The sequence below is a fragment of the Saccopteryx leptura genome, chromosome 2 (genome assembly GCF_036850995.1).
Source record: "Saccopteryx leptura isolate mSacLep1 chromosome 2, mSacLep1_pri_phased_curated, whole genome shotgun sequence".
In the NCBI taxonomy this organism is placed as follows: Eukaryota; Metazoa; Chordata; class Mammalia; order Chiroptera; family Emballonuridae; genus Saccopteryx; species Saccopteryx leptura.
The window spans coordinates 339,414,499-339,436,659 of NC_089504.1; the positions used below are offsets into that span (position 1 = coordinate 339,414,499).

At 51.5% G+C, this 22,161-nt stretch overlaps 1 protein-coding gene across 1 annotated transcript in view; it reads right to left on the bottom strand.

Annotated features, from left to right (window-relative positions):
- ASIC2 (acid sensing ion channel subunit 2) overlaps window positions 1-20,734 on the bottom strand; it is a 259,471-nt gene extending 238,737 nt beyond the window's left edge. The window contains exon 1 of the mRNA XM_066363828.1: window positions 18,875-20,734. Within this exon, the coding sequence (XP_066219925.1) occupies window positions 18,875-19,588 (714 nt within the window). The 5' untranslated portion in view covers window positions 19,589-20,734. The remainder of the gene's footprint in view (window positions 1-18,874) is intronic.
- Window positions 20,735-22,161: the final 1,427 nt, after the last annotated feature.

A 22,161-nucleotide genomic window follows, 5' to 3' on the forward strand; every position in this document is an offset into this window, starting at 1 on the left:
TTGTCATCACCACGGTCATCACCACGGTCATCACCACCATCACCATTGTCATCATCACATTCATCATTGTCATCATCAACACCACCACCATCATCACCACCACCATCACCACCATCACCACCATCATCACCATCACCACTATGACCATCATCACCATCATCATCACCATCATCACCACCATCACCAATCATCATCATTACATTCATCATTATCATCATCACCATCACCACTATGACCATCATAACCATCATTATCACCATCATCACCACCATCACCACCATCACCACCATCATCATTACTACCATCATCACCACCATGACCATCATCACCATCATCACCATCACCACCATCACCACCACCATGACCATCATCACCATCACCACCACCACCATCACCACCACCACCATCACCATCAACACCACCACCATCACCATGACCATCATCACCATCACCACCATCACCACCACCATGACCATCATCACCATCACCACCACCATCACCACCACCACCACCATCATCATCAGTAACAATAATCTCCAACATGTTTGTAGTACTTTGCATTGAACAAAATTTTTTATACATTATCTCTTTGGATTCTCAGAATATTCCAGTGAGGGAGGTCAGTCACTGATTTTTGTCCACATTTACAAATGAGGAAACTGAGCCCCGTGAGCAAAGTCACTTCCTGGGATCACTGAGCTCCAAGGTGAAGGAGAAGTGACTCAAATCCAGCACTTGAGCTGCATACCCATCCTGAGTGAACCACCTCCCTCCATGCCAGCCTCCTTGGCCACATGGGGGCAGGTGAGGCTGCCACGCCCAGGACTCGCTCCTTATTGACAACACCTAATTAAGAAATTGTCCCCGAGTCTGTACATTTTCATCCTGCCGGATAGTTTTCAAATTGTAATCCCTGGTGACATTTTATAACCACTGAAGGGGAAAAAAAACACTTAAGTTTAGGAGGACTTTTTGGTTAGTTAAGGGAAAAAATTATAAAATTAAAAGAGTGGAAAAAAATAAATTACTAGTGACGATTTTTACTGCATGAGCTTACTGGCTGGAGTGGAGAATTAAAAAGTTATATAGCCAGAGCTTCTAACTATGACTTAGCACAGACAAATCCTCCATATTTATAGCTTTTCCCATTTTTTCCACCTCAGGATATAAGCAATGCCCTGACACAGGGCTGCCTCTCTGCTGGGAACCCTGGGGGCCTCATGCGCTCAGCAGAGCTGTCCGGGCCGATAACACCCTGGCAAGTGAGGACTTGGGAAGCTGTGCTTGCTTACTGTCCCTCTGCCTCAGGGAGTGGGGGTCACTGCCTAGACCACTCAACACCACTGGGGGCCGGGAGGAGGGCGAGTGGTCCTCTGTGCCAGAGCCCGGTGAGGAAGAGGCGGGCTCTGCAGAAGAAGAACAGCAGCAGCCAACACTCCATGCCGGATATGCCAGAACTTGTCCTGACATATACCGCTGCAAATATCACTAACATCCCATTTTGCAGATGGGGAGATTGAGGCCCAGAGACAATGAACAACTTGTCCAAGGTCACAAATAGTTAATTGTTTCTCGTGGTCACAGTCTTTGGAGAGTTTAAGATCCAGCAGAGGGGAAGAAAGGGATAAAAGGAGAGTGGGAGAAATGACGGAGGGAGGAAGGGAGGGAAGGAGGAAGGAAAGATTATTTGAGCATCAGCTTCGTGCCAGTTACCACAGGACTTCTGCCTGGTTACCTTTTTCCTTCTCACCACCCCATTCTCAAGATGGGTAGCTTTCATGTCCATTTTACAGATAAGAAAAATGAGGTACAGAACAATTAATAAAGGAGTCAATGTTAGTTTGGAAGTTGCCTTGCTGGGGTTTGAATTGATATCTGTCTGGTTTCATTATTTCTTCCTGCTTGGATGGCCTGGGGCACATTAGCCGGCCACATGGAGCCTCTACCTCTGTATCTAGGACACAGGAAACGTATTCTGCACTCTCAGGCCGACTGCTCCGGCACTGGATGGGATAGTCCTCTGGAACCAGATGGCACTGTGACACTAAGTCTGCCCCCGCCCACTTGTAGGCAGGCAGAGCTGAGCTGCTCCCTCCTCGTCTAGGGGGAAGGAGACCGAGGCCCCGGGATCCCCAGGCGCCTGAACCATAGCTGCAAAGCTAACACAGGAGCCTGAAGCTGAGCCCCTGCCTCCAGGTGCAGTTCTCCAAACACTCACTGGCAAGAGGGAGCCCCGCTGCGGAGAAGGTCAGACACGAGCAGGTACAAATTATTTATAGCAATAATCTAAATGTGGAATCAATTGACCCTGGATCTCCAGGTCACTGACTCGTTGACTTTTTTGATGGCACAGGCTCCTAGAATGCCCATCCTAAGAAAGACCGCCCAGATCAGTTTAGTCCTGGGACTCTCAACTCTGGCTAAAAATTACCCCTGGCTGGGCTATACCTCAGGCCATGAAATCAGTGCCGCTGGGGGCTGAGCATGGGGTTAGTCAGTTCTTTGTTTCAAAAGTTCCCCCAGGTGATTCTAATGTGTAGCCAGAGTTGAGACATACTGGCTTGTTCCCTTTATTTTCCAGATGGGGACCAGAGGCACAGAGACAGGTGGCTAAAGGCTCAGGGTTTCTCAGCAGTCAGTGGCAGACTGCACACTCTAGTCTCCTGGTTCCCAGCTTGGGACTCTTTCTCCGCTCCCTTCACTCTGCTCACACAGACCAGACAATCCTGGTGTCCCTTGATTCCTGAGAGATGGATACCCCCCGCCCCCACTCTCCTCATTCCTTCCACCCCACTCCAACCTCGCTATGCCCAAAGAGAGCCCTGGGCACCTGGGAGGCTTAAGCTGAATCCTGTCCTACAGGTCTGCACCTGGGCTGGTCCAAAGACCGCAAAATGAAGTGGAGAACTGAGGCAATTATCTACTGTATTAGCAAGCCTGTCCCTGCGGCACTCTTGTGAGCCAAAATAATAAATACAGAATGGTAATTTCTCTCTGGAAGCCTGGCTCCGGCCTCCCACTCAATTCCCCTCCCACCCAGAAGTCATATACCACTGCCTGGTTGTCCTCCCCTGCGTGGGGTGGCAATAACTTGGAAGTTATTTAAATATCTCAGGCAAAACTTGCTTTGCAAAGCCTGAATCATCATACAATAACCTCAGTTCTCCTCTGTGGCTCACTTGTCTGGCCGGAGCAGATTCTTCTAGCCTTCAATGCAGTAATGAAAATGCCCAACAGTTACAAATTAATGACTCCCAGTGGCTAACATCTTTGGGTATGTTGTAGACTAGCATCAGCCCCGGAAAGGGAAGATCTAAGTTGTATGTAGTTGAGACTTGGCTTCTTATTAGTTTTGTCACCTCAAGCAAATCACTCCACTTGCCTGGGGTTGGCAACTCTTCTACCTTCCCTTGGGGTTGTTATGCAAATCCAAATGGAGAATGAACGTGAACCTGTGTTGGCGCCAGTAACATCTTTCCACAGTCACGCAGCTAGCGCATGCGAAAGCCAAGACTTAAACCCAGAGTCCTTCCTCTTAACCACTGTGTGTGAGGGTACGTCAGGGCGTCACTGGCTATGTGCATCCCGGGAGAGGGAGGACCTCATTCTTCCTTGCAGGGAGGTCTAGGGAAGGGGAGAAGATGGTAAAGCTGAGTCCGGAAGGATGAGGAAGAGTTTTCCAGGAACACATGGGCTTGTAGGACATCGTGGGCTGAGAGGACAGCATATGCCCCGGTCCGGGGGAGCATGGCAGATGCGAGGAACCCGAGGCAGTTCTACATGGCAGAAGGCATGAGTTGTGGGGGGTGAGAGTTTGGAGCCATCCTGGGTGCTTGGCCTTATCCTGTCATGGGGAACCACATGATCACTTTAAGTGGGACAGATTCTCAGAACACAGATAACAAATGGCTGGCCCACTTTTCCAGCAATAAACTGAAGAGGCCGTTGAGGCATATGGCCTGTTGCTGGCTACAGGATAAACAGGGGCGAGGAGATTGATGACTTGGGATGAATTTACTTTGATATCCTTAGAGCCTGGCATAATACCCAGTATACAGAAGGCACTCAATAAGTGTATGAATTAGTAGATTAATTGGAGAGTTATAAATGAATAAAAGAATGAGCTAAGGAATGAATGACTGAAATACCAAGGAAGGCACAAGTGAGGGAATCAAATGGACAGTCCAAGGCATGGTTTGCAGGCAGCCTCAGTAATTCTAACTAATGGCCTTGTAGCAACAAAAGCACAGGCTTCTAGCTGAATTACCTAGACATGCCCTGTCACTGGCACGACTTCCTCCAATTGAAGCGTTCTCCCTCTCAGTAGCAATATGCCGCACGGAGACAAAGATCGATTATTGTGATCAAGCTAGCAGCCATCCTTCTCCGACTCGCCCCTCTCACGGCCGTGTCTACTGATATCCACAGAAATCAGGCAAGTGTGCGGAAATAGCTGGTATTGGCTCATCTTTGCGAGGCACTCATTTTGAAAGTGTGTGACTCCGATGCCTTTCCTCCATTCACAAGGTCTCCCGCAATGGCTAGTCATTTCAGCGTCATATAAAGACCAAGGAGTTTCCCTTATAGAGACTTAGCACTGACTGTGCCGTCTGCATTTGAAGCAGCAGCAGCCGGAAGGTCTACCCTGAAAGGTCTAGCCTGGAAGAAGCTGCTTTGCTTCTCAGGGCAGGGTGCAAACAAGGTGGTCCCTCCGTGAACTCTGTCCAAAAGCGATGACTGTTGTAACACAGAATGAAGCATCAGGGTTGATGTGCACCCAGGTTGCCCGGGGCCAGAGCCCCTTCTTTTCTTGTACTCCATGCTGCCTTTCCCCCCCTGCTTTGTAGATCCTTGATGCTTAAAACGTGGTCCATGCAGGAGCTGCATTGGTGTTCTTGGGGCGTGTGTCAGAGATGCAGAATCTCAGGCCCCGCCTACTGAACCAGAACCTGCCCTTCAGCGACCACCACAGGGGGGTCGCGTGCACGTGAAAGTTACTGCAGTTTGAGAAAGTCCGTAGGAGAGCCAGATACCTCCGGATCAAGGATTCGGCCACCTGCCCAGGTTTCACAGAGCCCTCCAGGTTCATCAAGGAAGACTTCCCCAGGGGTGACAGTGACATTGAGACACAGTGGGCGAGGGAAGTACCAGAGGAGGAGTCAGACCCGCACTGCCTCTGGCACTACCTGGGTGACCGTGCGCAAGTCAGTTCTCCCTGAGCCTTAGTTAGCCCATCTGTAAAGTGGGAACAATAACTGTTTGCTTTTCTGTCACACGATTATCATGAAGATGAAGAAATGCTGAAAAATTTGCAAGTTGTCCGTGAAACACAGTTGTCACTAGGTACAACTGTGTGTGGACAACCAGCCATCCTGCTTTAACGTTCTAGCAGATGAATAAGGGAAATCCGTCAGATGCTCAAGGTGTGAGACCTTGCCCTCATGAAGATCAATCAGCAGCAGAATGGGTGCTAATTAACCAGGACGTTGCACTCCAAAGAAAGGGCCTGGCCGTGTGGGTCAGTCTCACCGAGCTGCCCTTGCCTGGGGATTTGCAATTGGATTCTTGGGACTGCGGGTTCTTTCTGCTCACTTGGGAGTTATTTTTCAAAGGAAAGTTCAGCCTGAGGACCTAAGGCTCCATTACATTAGCATTCTGAAGGTCAATAGTTCCAGAACTGCTAGAATCACATTGTTCTCTCAATTGTGCGGGTGGGAGAGGCGACTACATGTTGAAAAAAGCCAGATGTGCTCACAGTACAAAGAACAAGAGATCTGAGCCATTGCATCTGAATTTCCAGTAACAGAAGGAAGAAGATGAATTTCCACCTGCTCACTATCACAACCACCGCCACCCATGGGCCTTTAGCTTGCTGTTCCCTCTGTTGGGAATGCTTTTCCCTGCATCCCTGCATGGTTTCCTCTTCTCACCTTCCAGATATGTCAGCAAAGCGGTCACCTACCCAGGGAATCCATCCTTCCTTCCTCCTGTCCTCAGGTAGCCTCCTGCCACTCTCTATCACATGCCCTTGTTTTTGTATTTTTGCCTTCACCGCATTTATTAATATTGAAAACACTCCTGTTCACTTATTTCTTATCTGTCTGTTATCGTTGCCCATCCCGCCACGCAGAATGTTTTCCTAAATCCACAGTCACCTGGGGTTGCATGTTAAAAATAGGTTGATGGTCCTCTCCCCCATAAATTCTGATTCAGTGGTTCTGGGTCGGGGCCAGGGATGTTTCAACAATGATTCAGATCGGCATGCAGAATGAGCTCCAGAATTTGAGCTCCCGAGGGAAGTATGTATTCATTTCCCTCTATAGTCCGCACTTAGGATAATACCCGGCACATGTGAGCTCCCAGTAACTCTTGACCGAATGAACTAATGAATTAACTGGACGAGTCCACATATATTTTGCTGGTACTAATCCCTTTTCCTGTTTGGGCAATTCAGTATTCAGACCAAGCACTTGTTCCTGCAGAGGAACTGCGCAGGGAACTGGGGCAGCCAGAAGGTGGAGCCAGGCATGCCTCTGCCCTCGGGGAGGTGATGGTCTGACGAGGGTTGCAATCAAAGCCCAGGAGAGGAAAGGGCCAGACAAGAGGGGCCTAACCAAAGTGAGTCTCCGGTAGTTGAAAAAATGAGACCGTTACTTTCCAGATGGTTTACATGGAGAAGTGGCTGGAGATAACCTCAGAAGAGAGCTTTTTTTTTTTTTTTTCTCATAAAGTACTTTTGTTTCATGCATTTGTTTATTATAAGTTACACATACACGTGGTCAGAAACATCAAACCATAGGGAAAGGTGCGGAACAAGAAGCTGGTCTCCTTCCCACCCACCCTGCTGCGTCCTCCTAGTCTCCTCCTCCGGCAGCCTGACCGCAGACCTCAGGCACCCTTCCAGGCACGGACTGTGCGTATCTGAGCCCATGGCCATCTAGAACGAAGACTAGGGTAAGGGAACATTTTGAGCAAGGGCATAGAAGTGGAAAAATTCCTTGGCTTTGTGACTCAGGGCCACAAACCTCTGTCTCCAGGAAAATGGGGAGAGGTAGTAAGGTCTTTCCTACCCTATTGGCTGGTTGAGATCCTTGCAGCATGAGTCAGGGAGGGAAAGCAATGGGAGAGAGGTAGCCAGAGTCAATAGAAAATTAAATACTCAAAATGCGATAGCATGACCATTGTCAATGACGCTGTAATGAACATCGGGGTGCATACATTCTTTCCAGTTAGTGTTTGGGGTTTCTTTGGATATATTCCCTGAAGTGGAATTGCTGGGTGGTGAGGCAGTTTCAGTTCTAGTTTTTGGAGGTAACTGCATCCTGCTTTCCACAGTAGCAGCACCAACAATGCACAGAGGCCAATAAATGGGGATGGGAGGAGACTTGACTTGGGGTGGTGAATGCTCGGTGCAGCGGACAGATGATATATTATGAAATAAACCCCATGTAGTTTTATTAACCAATGTCGCCCCAATAAAGTCAATTAAAAAAATCCAAAATGTGACAGCACGAGATGTAGCTCCTCATCCTACTTCCTACATTAACCTTCCTACATAGGCCTCGGTCCCTCTTCTGTCAAATGGGAACAATAGTACTGACCCCACGAGGACTGTCAAGAAGGTTGAAGAAGACAAAACACAGAGCAGGTGACCCTCTATCCTGTCCCCACCCCACCTCCCGACATCAACCATTACACCCAAATGACCAGAAATATCTCTGTAGAGACCTTGGTGGACCCCAGCTCCAACATGGATTAGTAATGCCACTTTGGGCAAGTATCTGTCTGCTCTCTGGGCCTCTGCTTCCTCATCTCGGCTGGGGGTGGGCTGGGGTGGGGAGTGCCCCAGCGAGGGGAGCTGTGGTGGCCTTCTAGACCCTGCCTGTTGCTCCTGCCACACAGGGGCGCCCACTGCCCTGCCTGCTCCCTTCCTTCCCCGGCATCACGCATGGCGCACGCGCACGGTGCACCTACCCCAGCTCCTCGGCCACAGCTGAGCAGGCAGCGTTCTTGCCTTTCCAAAGACAATGTAAAAGAAGAGGGGAGCCAGGGACACTCGCCCAGGCCAGAATTTTAAAAACGAAGCCACTTGCATGTGAGGAAAAAAAAAATAAATGCAGCCATGTCTCCCTGGCTAGTTAAACTATTTGATGCTCATGGAATATTCAACAACAACAAAAAAGACTCTCACTCCATGTACTGTCAAAAACGTAATGTAATTATAGCCATGTTAAATATCCCCAGCTGTTCTGAGATATTTGAATCTGAAATCAAGCCTGCCCGCGCAATCCTGGGGTTGCAGCTGGGAGGTCCACGCAAGTACCGTCCAATCGCACAGCTGGCGGAATTCACACAAAAATTTTGGGGCAACCGTCTTCAATCCTGTTATCCGGGCTTCACCCCCCAACAATGGTATAAGGACCCCCACCCCCACTCAAGTTATTGGCTGCATTGCCAAAGAGAGCCATGTTCCTGAACAGCAGGGCTGTGCAAACTGGCAGGTCATCAGCTTCCAACCAAATAGCCTTTCGCATCCAAGTGCGGGGAGCATAGAGATAGTGCAGAACAAACGGTAATAAAGTGAATAAACACGCGTCTCACTCCAGAGCCTTTGAGGTGCCGCTATAAATCAAATTCTTGCCATAATTTGCTCCGGGAGACTTTGCTGAGAACAGAATCAAACCTCGGCTGCTTTCCCCTGAGCAGCAGGTTCAGATTTATAGACGTGAGTTCACAGTGGATGCCTGTGCCATTTCAAAGTGGGAAAATAATTTTCGTTGGGAGGGGCTCCAAGAGAAGATTAAACCCTTCACTTTCAGGGATCAGAGTAGCAACGGCTTTCAGATCAGATATGCCATGGGAATCAGAAGGGGATGAGCACAGCATACATATTTCGGGAAAAGGGTAAGTTCACAGAAGAAGAAGCAGCCCCTGCAGCGATATAAAAATATCTTCCGTGGGCTCCAGCTCAAATATCCTTAGAGTCTACTTCCAAGCTTCCCCAGGGCTTTCGAAGTGACCTTGTGTAACTCAGCTCCCTCTCCGGTTTTTAATTTTGGTTTGGGTACCGAATGGAGGAAGAAAAGCCTAAACAGCTCCGACCAGCCCATAGAGGTGTGACAGGAAAACTACATGATGGTCCCTGGCTAGAACTATGACACTGTACAGAAGGCCACCATTAACACGCTATTCTTCATCCAGGGCCTGGAAGTCTTTCTTGGAAGAAGTGAGAGGTGTCACCTATTAACAATGATGAAGAGGATGACAGTGACAGTTTACATCTAGAAGTTTATGCTTTTATATTCAAGAGAGTAGGGATTCTTTCTGTATTTATACCCAACTTTTATCCACCAGCACTAGCTGGCTATTAATAAGTGATTATTTTAATGGATGGATATATTATCTTTAAGTTTCACAATGACCCTATAGGAAAGGTATAATTTTACAAAGAAGGAAACGATCTCAAGGAGGGTAAACAACTCCCAGCAGCCACCCAGTTAACAGTATCTGGAGGACCTGGATTTGAACTTGAGTCTGTCTGACTCCCGTAGCCACCGTCTTCTTATTTCCTCAACTAATTCCTTTTGAAGTTACTGGGGTCAAACACTCCCCCACTGACTTTTTTTTTTTTCTGTAGTTGGAAACGGGAGGCAGTCAGACAGACTCCCGCATGCACCTGACCGGGATCCACCCGGCATGCCCACCAGGGGGCGATGCTCTGCCCATCTTGGGGCGTCGGTCTGCCACAATCAGAGCCATTCTAGTGCCTGAGACAGAGGCCACAGAGCCATCCTCAGCGCCCGGGCCATCTTTGCTCCAATGGAGCCTTGGCTGTGGGAGGGGAAGAGAGAGACAGAGAGGAAGGAGAGGGGGAAGGGTGGAGAAGCAGATGGGCGCTTCTCCTGTGTGCCCTGGCTGGGGATCGAACCTGGGACTCCCACACACCAGGCCGATGCTTTACCACTGAGCCAACCGGCCAGGGCCCCACTATTTTTTAACCTAACCTAATCATGCTTATTATGGATTCTTTTATTTTCTTGGTTTGGGGACAGACCCCGATCCAAACCTCCTCAGCCTAGCTCACTATGTGGAATCACGTGTGTAGTGGAGAGTGTTGTGTATAATAAATGATGCTTGTATTAGTTCTCTGTTGCTACTGTAACAAATTACACAAACTTAGCAGCTTCAAGTGACACAAATGTATCAGCTTACAGTTCTGTAGGTCAGAAGGCTCAAATCAAGGGGAAGGCTCTGGGGGAGAATCTGTTTCCTTGCTTTTTTCCAGTGTCTAGAAGCTGCTTGCTTTCCTTGACTTATAGCCCCTTTACTTTCAGAGCCATTAACGTGGTATCTTTAAACCTCTCTCTCTCTCTCTGACCTCTCCTTCTGTAGTTACACCCCCTTCTCTGGCTCTAATCCTCCCACCTCTCTCTTATAAGGACTTTTGTGATGACATTGGACTCACCAGGTGATCCAGGACAATCTCCCTGTCTCAAAACCCTTAACTTCATCACATCTGCAAAGTCCCTTTTGCTATGTAAGGTAATGTATTCACAGGTTCTGGGGATAAGGATGTAGCTATCTTTGAGGAGTCATTATTCGGTCTACCAGGTGGCCTTAGCATTTTGGTTTGATTGACACTCTGGCTAGTCCCACGGCCCCTCCTCTGTGGGCCTTGCAAGGCGTGGTCTGAAGGCTGCCCCAGAATAATGATGCCTCTGTTATGTCCATCTTCCTGGGTTCACTGGGGAGACCAGTACTCTTCCTCTAGGTGTCCTTCCTCGCTTCACTCTAGGATACTAATTTCATGTGCACTTTTATAGACCCAGCGAATCGGGTATGACTGAGAGAGACTATTGATGCCTTTGCAGCCTTCATGGAACCTTACGGAGCCCATAGCCTTGCCTGCCTCTGTGGTCCATGGACCAGCAGCATCTGCAGCATCTGGGAGCTTTCAGAAACGCAAATCTAAGGCCCAGTTCCAGACCCACTGAATCAGGAACACTGCGGTTGGCCCAGGCAACTGGGAATGTTAAAGTATGAGAAGCATGAGCCTCGAGGGTACCCCATTCATCCACGGACAACTGGAGGGGACCCGAACAGGCCTGCTTAGGAAGCCAGGGCTGGTCTCTGGGCAAAGATAAAGAAGGGCCTCAATCTTTGCCTCAACGCCTTCTCAGCACTCAGTTTTAGCACTGATTCTTTTCTGCACAGAACTCAGAAGCCTGTTGCTTTTTCCCCTAAAACAATATTCCAGGGCAGGTCAAATCCCTCAGGCCCATACTGACCAGGAACAGAGGAGCTGTAGGGGAAGAAGAGATATATGGAAACCTTAAGAGGCCTGAATCCAAATTCTGACTGTTCCCCGTTCCCATGCCGTGGGACCCATCAATTCTGTCCTCTCTGAAGTTAGGCAGGCGACAGAGTGCATGCCACCCTCCACTGCTGTAGGGATCCAATGAGCTGGTAATATATATACATTGTGCTACCCTACCCGGGCATGATAATTAAGACTCCACCGGACTGGGATATTTTTGTGGGACAATGAAAGAATGGTGTCCCACATGCAAAGAGCTCTGACTTTGGAACTCTAAGCTCAGGGTTTCTGTCTATAACCTTGGGCAAGCCCCTGAACCACTCTGCACCTCAGTTTCCTTATGGGTTCCAGGGACAAAGGAATACTGTCCTTCTTGTTGTCCAGCTGAAATAAACGAATGAACGCAGAGTGCCCGATGGAGAGCAGGAGCTCAATAAACATGTGTGGAGTCAGAGAAAACCATTTACTAAGCAGCTGAGTAGTATAAACAGTGGTTTCGAGGGGGGGGGGGAGCTATTTGACATGCTCAGTAGAACAAACTTGCCCAGGATGTTAGCGGCCTCTATTTGCTTTACCAACAATTCATGTGCCAATTACCAGTGAGTCATCCATCCACTTGTTACCACAGACATGAGCTGGCTCTGAACCTGACAACATTTCCTTAACCAGGACTTAAGTTAACAATGTCCTTGAAAGAATGAAAATGGTCATTTAGTTCAGATTACGGCTGAATTAAAACTTTTTCGCAACTCTCGAGTAGATTCCCCTTCATAGAGCTACTTCGACCCAGCCGTTCGGCAGGTGGAGCAGGAGGGTACTAGTCCATCACTGATCCTGTTCTCTTAGGAATGGACTTTCCTCCTCAGACTCACAGGCCTTGCAATCCAGATGACGTCCTGTACCAACTGGCAGTGAAAGAAACTGTGAGTTAGGACTTGAAAGATCATGAGGGAGGCCCTCCAGGGAAGGGTCTGTTCTGCCCAGGATCTCTGAGTGTTGGCAGAACGGTGTCATAGAAAAGAACATTGGCTTTGGAGCTGGACTGCTCTTCCGTTGACTTCTCACTCTGCTACCCACAAGCGGTGACTTTGTACCTCCCGCAGCCTTGCTTTCCTCATCTGTAAAATGAGTTCTATAACCCCCATTTGATTCTAGTGAAACTGATGTGACCGTTTGTTTACTTAACAGGTGTCCTCTACGAATCCTAGGCTTGTCACATGCCTGGTCCCAGTCCCTGCATCATGGGCAAGCTGCTTATAGATCCGGTCACCCTGACGAAGTACACTGACCTTTACAAACCTGTTGATCAGAAACAAGATAATTTACGGTTGTTTCTGGAGCCCAGTGCCCGGCACACAATCATAGCCTCTCACTGAGCATCCATTGCTTGAATCTCCAAGTAGCTGATCCAAGCAAACCACCCAGAGGAATCAAAGCAACTGAGGCACAAAAGCAGACAGCCTGGTGATTCTTCCAGCCCTTGCAATCGGGCTGTCATCTGATTGACGCCGACATGACCAGCCGCAGTGGCCCCAAACAGTCACTCTCAGAGTCGGCCTGACCTTGGTCAATTTGGATATCTGCAGACCCGAGCAGAGTTTACATTTGATTCCCTAAACTGATTTCCCCAAAGTCAAGTCACTGACGTAGGTCTTTTCATGTTCCTTGTATAAATGTCTATTTAATCACCAGCCTGTCTCCAGCACTTCAATAACTTGTCCATTTCCCCCTTAATCACTGTTTTAGCTCTGCAAAGAAAAGAAATGGTTGGCTAAATAGCCCAGGCCATCTGTACTATTTAAGCCCTGACTGCTGACTTGGCCGGAGAACTTTTTAGCTGAGTCCCATTGGTCATTTAGCTCATGCTCTCTCGTTTCATAGAAGATCCCGAGGCCAAAGTCACATAGCCGGTCAGGGTGGAACTGAGGCTGGGCTGGTTTTCCCAGCACGCTCTCTGCCTCCCACCAATGCGGCTCCAGCTGCATGCACCTCTGCAGTCATGAGGACTTGGGTTCAAACCCCAGCTTCGTTGCCTCTCGGCTCTGTGACTTTGAGCAAACTCCAGACTCCCCCTGAGCTGCAGTTCCCCCATTTGTGAAATGCAGATAATCACACAACCTTCCAGGGCTCTTGTGAGAACTGACACGGGATGACACATGTGCAGCCCGGGTCTGGCACGAGGGCCGCCCAGTGCTGTTCGCTCGCATCCTTCACTTGAAATGCTCACGGCGAGTAATGAATAATGGAAATAGCTCACATTTATTGAGTCTTTACTTGTTTGCCAGAAACTGTTCTAAGCACTTGGTATGTATTAGCTTGTTTATTCCTCTTCTGCTAAAGGTAAAAGTATCTTGCTTGCCTCCCTGTAGACATCCATCCTCATAACTACTGGGCTTCTTGCGCTAGCGCCATTGCAACGGAATTTGCTGATTTTAAGCCATATGCTGCTGAAATGACTTCTCGTTTTCTGTCACTGGTTCTTGCTAGCCAGCCTGCTCTCTGTGACACAGTGGGATGACACCAAGTGCTGTGTCCTTGTCTTCAAAGTCTGACTAGTCCAAAATCTGGACTCCAGGTTGACCCCTGCAAACGCGAATGGAAGATGAGAGAAGGGTACAGGGAGAAGCGGCCTCGGATGGGGTTAGGAACGGGGCGTCAGTTAGGGGGTCAGGACACAGGTGAAGTAACAGCCAGGATGAAAGGAGTCAGAGCTTCTGCTACAAAGTTTAAAAGCTCAGCTTGGCTTCCATGTGTCCATCAGACCATTGCGTCATCATCCCTCGCCTGTGCCCATCAGACCATTGCGTCATCATCCCTCGCCTGTGCCCATCAGACCATTGCGTCATCATCCCTCGCCTGTGCCCATCAGACCATTGCGTCATCATCCCTCGCCTGTGCCCCACCTCCGCACATCTGGCCAGATGTCCCTCTGGCTACCTTGAACTACTACTCTCAGGGCCTAGAAAGCCTGTGTCCCACCTCATTGTTTCATGTCCCTGTACTTACTTGCACACGCTGGCCCCTTTCTCTCCTTCTCTACCTGGGGGCTGCCTCTGAGCCCACAGAGCACCTCTGCGTTCCTGGCAACTGTTCACATCCCTCTTCCCTCAACAACATGGCAACACACCAGGCACTGAATTTTACATCCCCAGCAGCTAGTATAGTAGAGAGCTTAACATATAGCTGACACCCCCATTGACACTGATTGATTGAATAAATGAACTAGGAAATAAGCATATGCTCATTCAGGTAAGTGGTCGTGATAAGATATAATAATTATATTAATGATAATTAAGAACTTATCACCAGATACAAAGACTCTTTCTGTGTCAATCTCTTTCTTCAAATTATAACAATAATTCTTGAATATCAAGCACCTATTCATGTCCAGGCATTACACTCACTATATCTATGTTATCGTCCTCCCTGCTCTCTGAGGATTGGAGAGTTCGGGACCTGCCCTAGGTGAGAAGGGGGCGGAGCCAAAGCCCTGAGCCAGGTCTGCCTGACACTTCCCTGAACCACGCCTCCTCCCCCCTCCCCGAGAGGGGCGCCTCTCCTTGTTCTCACAGAGGACCCTGGTTGGTTTCCGTGGACCCCTTCCCCCCCCCCCCCACGCCTCAGTCCCTCTTCAAAGGCCCCAGTGCTCAGACAGAGTGGCCTCACAGTGCTGTATCCTGCCCAGTCACTGGGGAGGCTGCTTTCCTCCCCCCCCCCCCCCCCCCGGAAACCCAGGAGGGCCGGAGTGTGCAGAGTCTGAGGCCCAGGACGGATGCCAGGGAAACAACACGGGCATTCAGAAGCAGGAGCTGCTTTGTCCGCGTGCTGAGTGATTAACCCTTGCACAGCTGCAACAACCAGAGGAGCTGCGAGGAAACCCAGCCTGAGTGGACCTGGTCCATCAAACCCAACAGATGTTTTTCCACAATACTCTTCTCTCTCCTACTGAGTTTATTTCCAGGCCGGGAGTCTAACTGGAGGAAGTGAGACCTTGGGGACAGCTGGCACATACCTCTAAAGGTGCTTGTCGTCACCTGTTGAACTTGTCCACTTAGGGCTTGGGAAGCACAGGTGTTTGAGGAGTGCTTGGCATCCCACTCCTCCTTTATCCCCCAAAGGAATAAACGCCCCCCCAAACTGTTTGGGCATTTACTCCTTAGAAATGCACTCTACTGGTATTTCCTGAAGAAACTAAGCCAAGAGTCTGGGAGTGGGTGATCCAGGACAGCAGGAAGTCCTGGGGGTACGTGGTGAAGACATCCCTTCTCCAGGCCTTTCCTGAACTCTCAGAATCAGACTCCCTGCTGGGTGAAAGAGACGACAGGAAAACTGGACAGGATTCCTGCCTGGGTCCGGAGGGGGGACAGTCACGGACTGGCAGGTGTGATGACACACACACGGTCAGGACTGACACCTCAACAGGCTGGTAGAGGGCAAGAAGGGGGAAGACATCCATTGTTTGGTGATTAGCTGAGGAGAGTGGGGTGATCAGGAAACACCCCCAGGGCTGGGTGTGGAAGGAGGAGTAGGTGTCCCAGGTTGTCAAAGCAGCAGGGGTGGGGGGGGGGCACAGGAAGGCAGAGAGCCTTGCAATGTGGGGTCCAGATGTCGTACAGCATTCTGCAGAGCTTGAGTATGTGGTGTGGGAGAGGGCACAGCAGGAGGGAAGGCAGGGCCTAGGTGCAGGGCCTGAGGAATGGGACCTCATCCTGAGGACAGGTAAGCCACTGAGGGTTTAAGAAGCAGGATGACATGCTCAGAGGGGAGCTCTAGAAAGACTGCTCTGGCTATCGTGCAGAGGATAGACGCAGAGTGGAGAGAGTCCTGGGCTGGACACCAAAGGCCAGTCGGGAGGCTGATGGCATTTAAAGGCAACATTTTCATGGGAGCCCAGTACAATTTTAAGAGCTCCCTCCCATCTCTCTCTATATATTTATACACACATCTATCTATATCTATATCTATCATCTATCTATATCTAATCTATCTATATCTATATCTACATACACACACAGAACTAATATAGTGTACCTACTTTTGTTACCTCCACTAGATGGAGTAGGCAACTAAAGAACAGAGAGATTAAGTCAGTTGCCAAGGGCACACAGTAAGTGGCGATTTCAGCATTGGAACCACTGGAGCAGCCTGAGCACCCCTGCTCTTAACCACTACAGTATAGTGCCACTCCATCAAAGGTGACAAAGGCTTGAGACAGAGTAGTGTAGCTAGACGGAAGTATTTCTGACAGGTCCATTCTGTATGTGAGGCTCTCCTGAAATAGCTCCTGGCTTCCACAGATAGAGGGGTACAGCCTTTAATTCTGAGGCCCTTGAGGGAAAAAAACTACAGCATACAATGTGAAGGATCTGGAAACTCCTAAGACAAGACCATGATAGGAAGCCAGTAGGGGTCAACTTGAGTGACCAGGAACACATACCTTTGGGGAATGGAGGTAATACTTTTGCTTGGTTCGGTGAGTACCAGCAAACTCTTCAAATACAGGAAAGCAGGGTACATGGGGGGGGGGGGAGAAAAGGGTCTGCTCAGTGGGAAGGACCCTGCTTTCTTCAACTCCTGGCCATACCTGCACCTGCTGGGGAGGCTGAGTCAGGTAGCTCCAGAAGGTGCTGTGTTTTGCAGAGAGTTGAGTTAGACCTGGGTAACATGTGGCCAAGGACACGACCACCTAGACCCCTGGGGCAGCTCCCTTTTCAACTCTCCCAGCCATGTTCCTAGGTGGAACAGGATTTGGTGGAGGTAGAGGAGGGCCAGAGTCCTACCCAGGGGTTCTCTGATGGAAGAGGGGCCCAGGGTCAGAAAGAAAGGCGACATGTGGCTTCTATATCATGTGTCTGAAAGTATGTAAAGCCGGACTTTGAAATTTCTGGCTCTAAGCTGTGGACAGTGTTTTAGAGCCTCATCTTTAAAGGGGGAATAAAACTCATTGCTAAAGCAGGGTTGTGATAAATGTCATCGGTGAATATGGGCTGTTAGCACACAATTCTGCACACAATGTAAAGCCATTGTCAGATGTGCAGAATTGTATTTGGTGAGCTATGTTGTGAAACTTGGAGCTGGAGCCGCTGATACTTGAATGTAGTGTTAAACTTCAATATAACTCTAGGGGCTGCTAGTTAATGGTCAGACAAAAACAATAAACCAAAAGGCATCCCTACCCACATTCCTTCATCTCTGTGGAACTCAGAGTAGTTAGTGTACAAAGTTTGGAAGAAGTCACCTAGAAGCAAGTGTTCATGGTATCTCTTGCTAAGGTGCAGTAGTCAGCAGGTAGGTATTCTCTAAAGGCAAACTGAAAAGGCCCAAAAAACAATAATTCAGGGTTGCTCTACAAACAGGCTGAAAGCAAAGCAAGGAGGGCAAGACTGAAGCCAGGGTCACCATTCTAGACAAGGACTAGCCCTATCAGCCAATCAGAGGTCTGGCCCGATAGGCTAACACCTGTAGGAATCATAGCATCTCTTTATCATCCCAGGAAAAGCTTTGTCAGAAACAAAACTGCATGAAAGCTGGTAAAATCACCATCACAGCCCTACAAATAAATACACACATCAACACTCCCTGCATTAGTGAAAAAGCCCAAATCCACCCAGGAGGCATTTACACACAAAGGGCTGCACAGGCTCCGTCAGTGCTGAGGCTTGGCACCCAAACTCCTCCTAGGCAAGCAGCACAAGGCAGACACCTTCTGTCTGACAGCTGCGTTATCCAGACCCACAGCGTGGGGGAACCAGCACGGCAAATGGCTTACAAACTCTGAGCACAGCTTCTCCTGGCCCCGGCTGTTCCAGCAATATCTCTGCCCGGCTGCTTTCTCCACTGCGGGGCATTAGTTCCTCCAGACGGGAAGACCTATACTCATACCTGGTTGAGGCAAGAGCCCCACCAGTGCCTACCACTGCTCAATTCCTTCGGATACTAAAGAAAAACAGTTTTTAAAAGTAGCAGAAGGGACTGCTGCCTCCCTCACCAAACTAGCTACAGAATCAGTGTTAATCAATATTCTGGGATTTTTCCTCCACATCCTCCTAGATTTTGGAACTCTGAAGCCATAGTTCTTAGCATGGTAAGCTTGCTTTAGGGCCTCTGCGTCCCTCCCCTGATGGACCATCTTTTAAGAGCTTCCTATTGGTTTCCCCAAAGTCAACAAACCTACACTTAAGACATGCTTCCCTTCCTTTGGTCCCTTCAACCCAGATGCAGAGCAGTTGCCTGGAGTCCTGTAGACCCCCGGGGCAGGGGGCAGGCCCTGGAGAAGGAGGCCTAGTATTCCCCTAAGGAGGCCATAAGGAGCAGAGTTGAGGGATTGGGGGTTGCTGCAGGAAGGAGAGAGGCAAAGATAGGAGAGCAGGCGGCTCATCCTACAGTTACGTTCAACTTTCCACAACCTGCGGGAGAAAACTCAGGGGACCCAAGAGTGGCTCATAGAATGATGTCACCGCAAGGGGCCCGGTGTCCATCCACCCCGGGGGGTGGGGATCGTCTGACTCTAGAGAGTAGGGGAGCAGAGGGAGCGGGGTCGCGCGGAGGGCAACTCACGGAGGAGAAGTTGTGCGGGCCGCAGAGCTCGCCGCGGTACTTGCAGGAGAGCAGCATGTCCTCGAGCTGGTGGCCGAGGCGGTCCATGAAGGCGGCGCTGATGCCCTCGAAGTGGCGCGGCGGCAGGAAGAGGCGGAAGTCGGCCAGCTTGCGGAACCACTGGCGGCGCGGCTCGTCGCCCCTCAGCAGCTCGCTGACGAGCGGGCGCGCCGTGCGGTTGGGCAGCAGCAGCCCCAGCCAGTGGCCGGCGTAGTAGAGGTCCCCTTTGGAGAGGCGCGGGAAGCGCAGCGGGTTGTTGTTGCACACGGTGACGGCGGGGAAGGGCAGCTGGCGGCTCCACTCGCGGTGCACCCGCGTGTGCGACGGAAAGCTGAGCCAGTACAGCAGGCGGTTTGAGGACCAGGACAACAGTAAGCCGAGGGACGTGCAGAAGGCCAGCACCCACAGCGCCCGCCGCTGGAAGGAGCCCCCCGCCGCCGTGCGCCCGGCGCACATGTGCCGCAGCCCGTGCAGTTTAGCGCGACTCAGCGACGGCCGCCCCCTGCGGGCGACCCCTGGCCCCTGCAGCGCCCGCTCGCGCACGCCGCCCCTGCCGCCCCCGGGCTGCCCGGCCGCCGCCACCGCCGCCGGCGCCGGCTCTTCGCGGGCCATGCGGAAGCGTCCCGGGCCGGTTATCGCGGCCGGGGGCAGCCCGGCTCCGCCGCTCCGGCTCATTCATTCAGCCCGCGGTTGGCGGCAGCGGCAGCGGCCCCGGCCGGGCGGAGCCGCCATGGGAGTCCGCAGCAGCAGTGGAAGCAGCAGCAGCCGCGCGCAGCCCGCGCTAGGGAAGCGTGCGCCCGAGAGGAGCTCCGGTGGCGCGGCATGCCCGCCCGGCGCCGCCGCTTGCCGCCTCCGCGGGCGCCCGCCCGGGACTGAGCGCCGCCTCGGCCCGCCGCCCCTGGCACTGGCCTCTCCCGAACGCCTCCCAGACTTTCCTGACCCCTGGTCTTCCTGAAAGATGCCCGACACCGGCCACTACCTCTGCATGGGGCCCCACCGGGCTCCGCCTCTCCAGTCCCTGGGTGCTGCGCCCGCCTCTCTTCGTCCTGGACCTCGGGGGACCCTGCTCCGAGTCCCCCCTGCTCCGCCTAACCCCAGCTTTTACGCTGGTCCTGGGAGATCGGCCACTTGGCCACCATGTCTGATTTAGACATCCCGAAGGACCTCACCAGCCCGGCCCGTAGCCCAGCGGTGCTGGGACACGGCAAAGAAGGCGCCAGAGGACGAGCGCCCCCAGAGGCGCACGGCTGCCCCTGGCTCGGCGGGTGGGGTGGGTGTGTACTGGGTAAGTGGTCGCCCGGTTGGCTGCTGCCCTCTTTCCCTTCTCTACAGGACCCCTCTCACTGCTTCTCGGGCTGCGCTCCGCCGAGACTGGCCAAGGCTCCCCAGGTCCCGCGCCCGAGCCCTCCGTTGCGACGTGCCCGCTCTCGCCTGGGGCTGGGGGCTCTCAGGGCGTCCTGCCAGAGGCTGCTGGCAGCTGGGCCCCGTCGAGGAGGCTGGCCAGAAAGAAGTGTCGTTTCTTCACCCGGCTCTCTGAGGTGCCTCGAGTCTCCAGAAAATCCGGGCCTCGCTGTCCGTTGCCTCTTTTTGTTTCTGCTCCGCCGGCGCCAGGAGCTGGGGACTGCGGAGCCCCGGCTTACACCTCCCGGGGATGACCCGAACTCTCTGCTCCGCGCACCCTTCTCCTCTCGAGACTCCAAGCTCGCGGCGGCGGCGGTGGCGGTGGCGGCGCAGGCGCCGGCAGCGCTCCTCTCCCGGTTGCCCGGCCCTGCTCGGGCCCCGGGCGAACTTGGGCAGCGGCCGCGCGACGCTGGCGCGGCTGAGCTTCGAGCACCTGCTCCTCAGCTTGCTGGCCCCGCGGCTCCGGGCGGGCGGGGCGGCGGTGGCGAGCGCTCTGCGCTCCTGGAGACGCGGTGCTGACGCGCCCGGCTCCTCCTCGCTGCATTTTAATTCCTGGCCACTGTGGCCGCTGCATACCGAGCGAGCGGGAAGCCCCTTGCTGGAGTCTGCAAGGCGGAGGATGCACTCACTGCACAGATGTGCCCGGTGTGCGGGCTGGTAGGAGAGGTGTGGAGTAGAAACATTGTGTTTACCTGGGGCCATGTGCAGATAAGTGTGAATTCTTCTGGCTGTGTGAGAAAAGCTGGAGAGAAAGTGAGCCACTGGGTAGTGTGGGCATTTGAACAAGTATGTGACTGGGGCGTTGTGCACTGAGTGTAGGTAGGATGTGCACATGTATGTGTGAACAGGCATTTCCATATATTCTATGAATGTTAGCTTGTTTGCACATGCTGTACTGTGGCTATTTGAGTATATGTAGGATAATGTCTGATAGTGTGTATGTTTTATGTATGTGCATATGTGTGCACTTCGTGTGAGTAGGTACGAATGGATATGTTGATGTGAGGTGCACAGTAGATCTCTACCCATCCTTCCCAAATATGTGACTCACTGGAGCCTCACTGGGACAGGTAACACTGTCAGGGATTCTGGCTGGTGTGGGGATGGTGTACTCTGCAGGTATATGGGGTAGATGAGCATGTGTGTGATTAGTCCTCTAGCAGGCTGGGCTCAGTGGGACAGCCTGCCCTGGGCCTTAGCAGCTTCCTGTGTGTGCTCCCCACTTCCCTGGAAGGCTCTGCTGTTCAGCCCTGGCTCAGCCAGCCTGGCACAGCTCTCCTAGGAGGGCAGGAGGAAGAAGTGTGACTTCTATGGACAAGAGACTCCATCTTTGCTATTCTTACAGCCAGGATCCTACAGCCAGTTGGCTAATGATGTCCACTAACCCCGAGGTACTTTTGGACTTCCACTAATACCTGGGTATTTTCATTTAGCCTTTTAAATATTCTGCCTTGGCATGTTTGGGAGAATGGAAGAAGCACTTTATATGCTGCTCTCTCCATTTCGCAGCTGAGAGACTAGGGAGGCTGAGTACTTGCCCAAAGTCATGTAGCAGTGGCTCGGGATTCTGTGCCCAAGTCCCTGAGTGCCTGCTCTTTCTAGTGCACCACAAGGCCTTACTGTTTGCACTCTGAGCAAGAATATTGCTCTTGAGGCTGACTGGCAGTGTGAGGTGCGCAGCAGCTCTCTACCCATCCTTCCCAAATACTTGACTCACTGAGGCCTCATGGGGACAGGTAACACTTCCAGCCCCATTACTCCATGGGAAGAAAAGCATTCTCCAGAGAGTAGATGTTGATGGGGGTGGGGACAGGTAGGAGTAGAGACAGTGTGAAGTGATCGGAGGG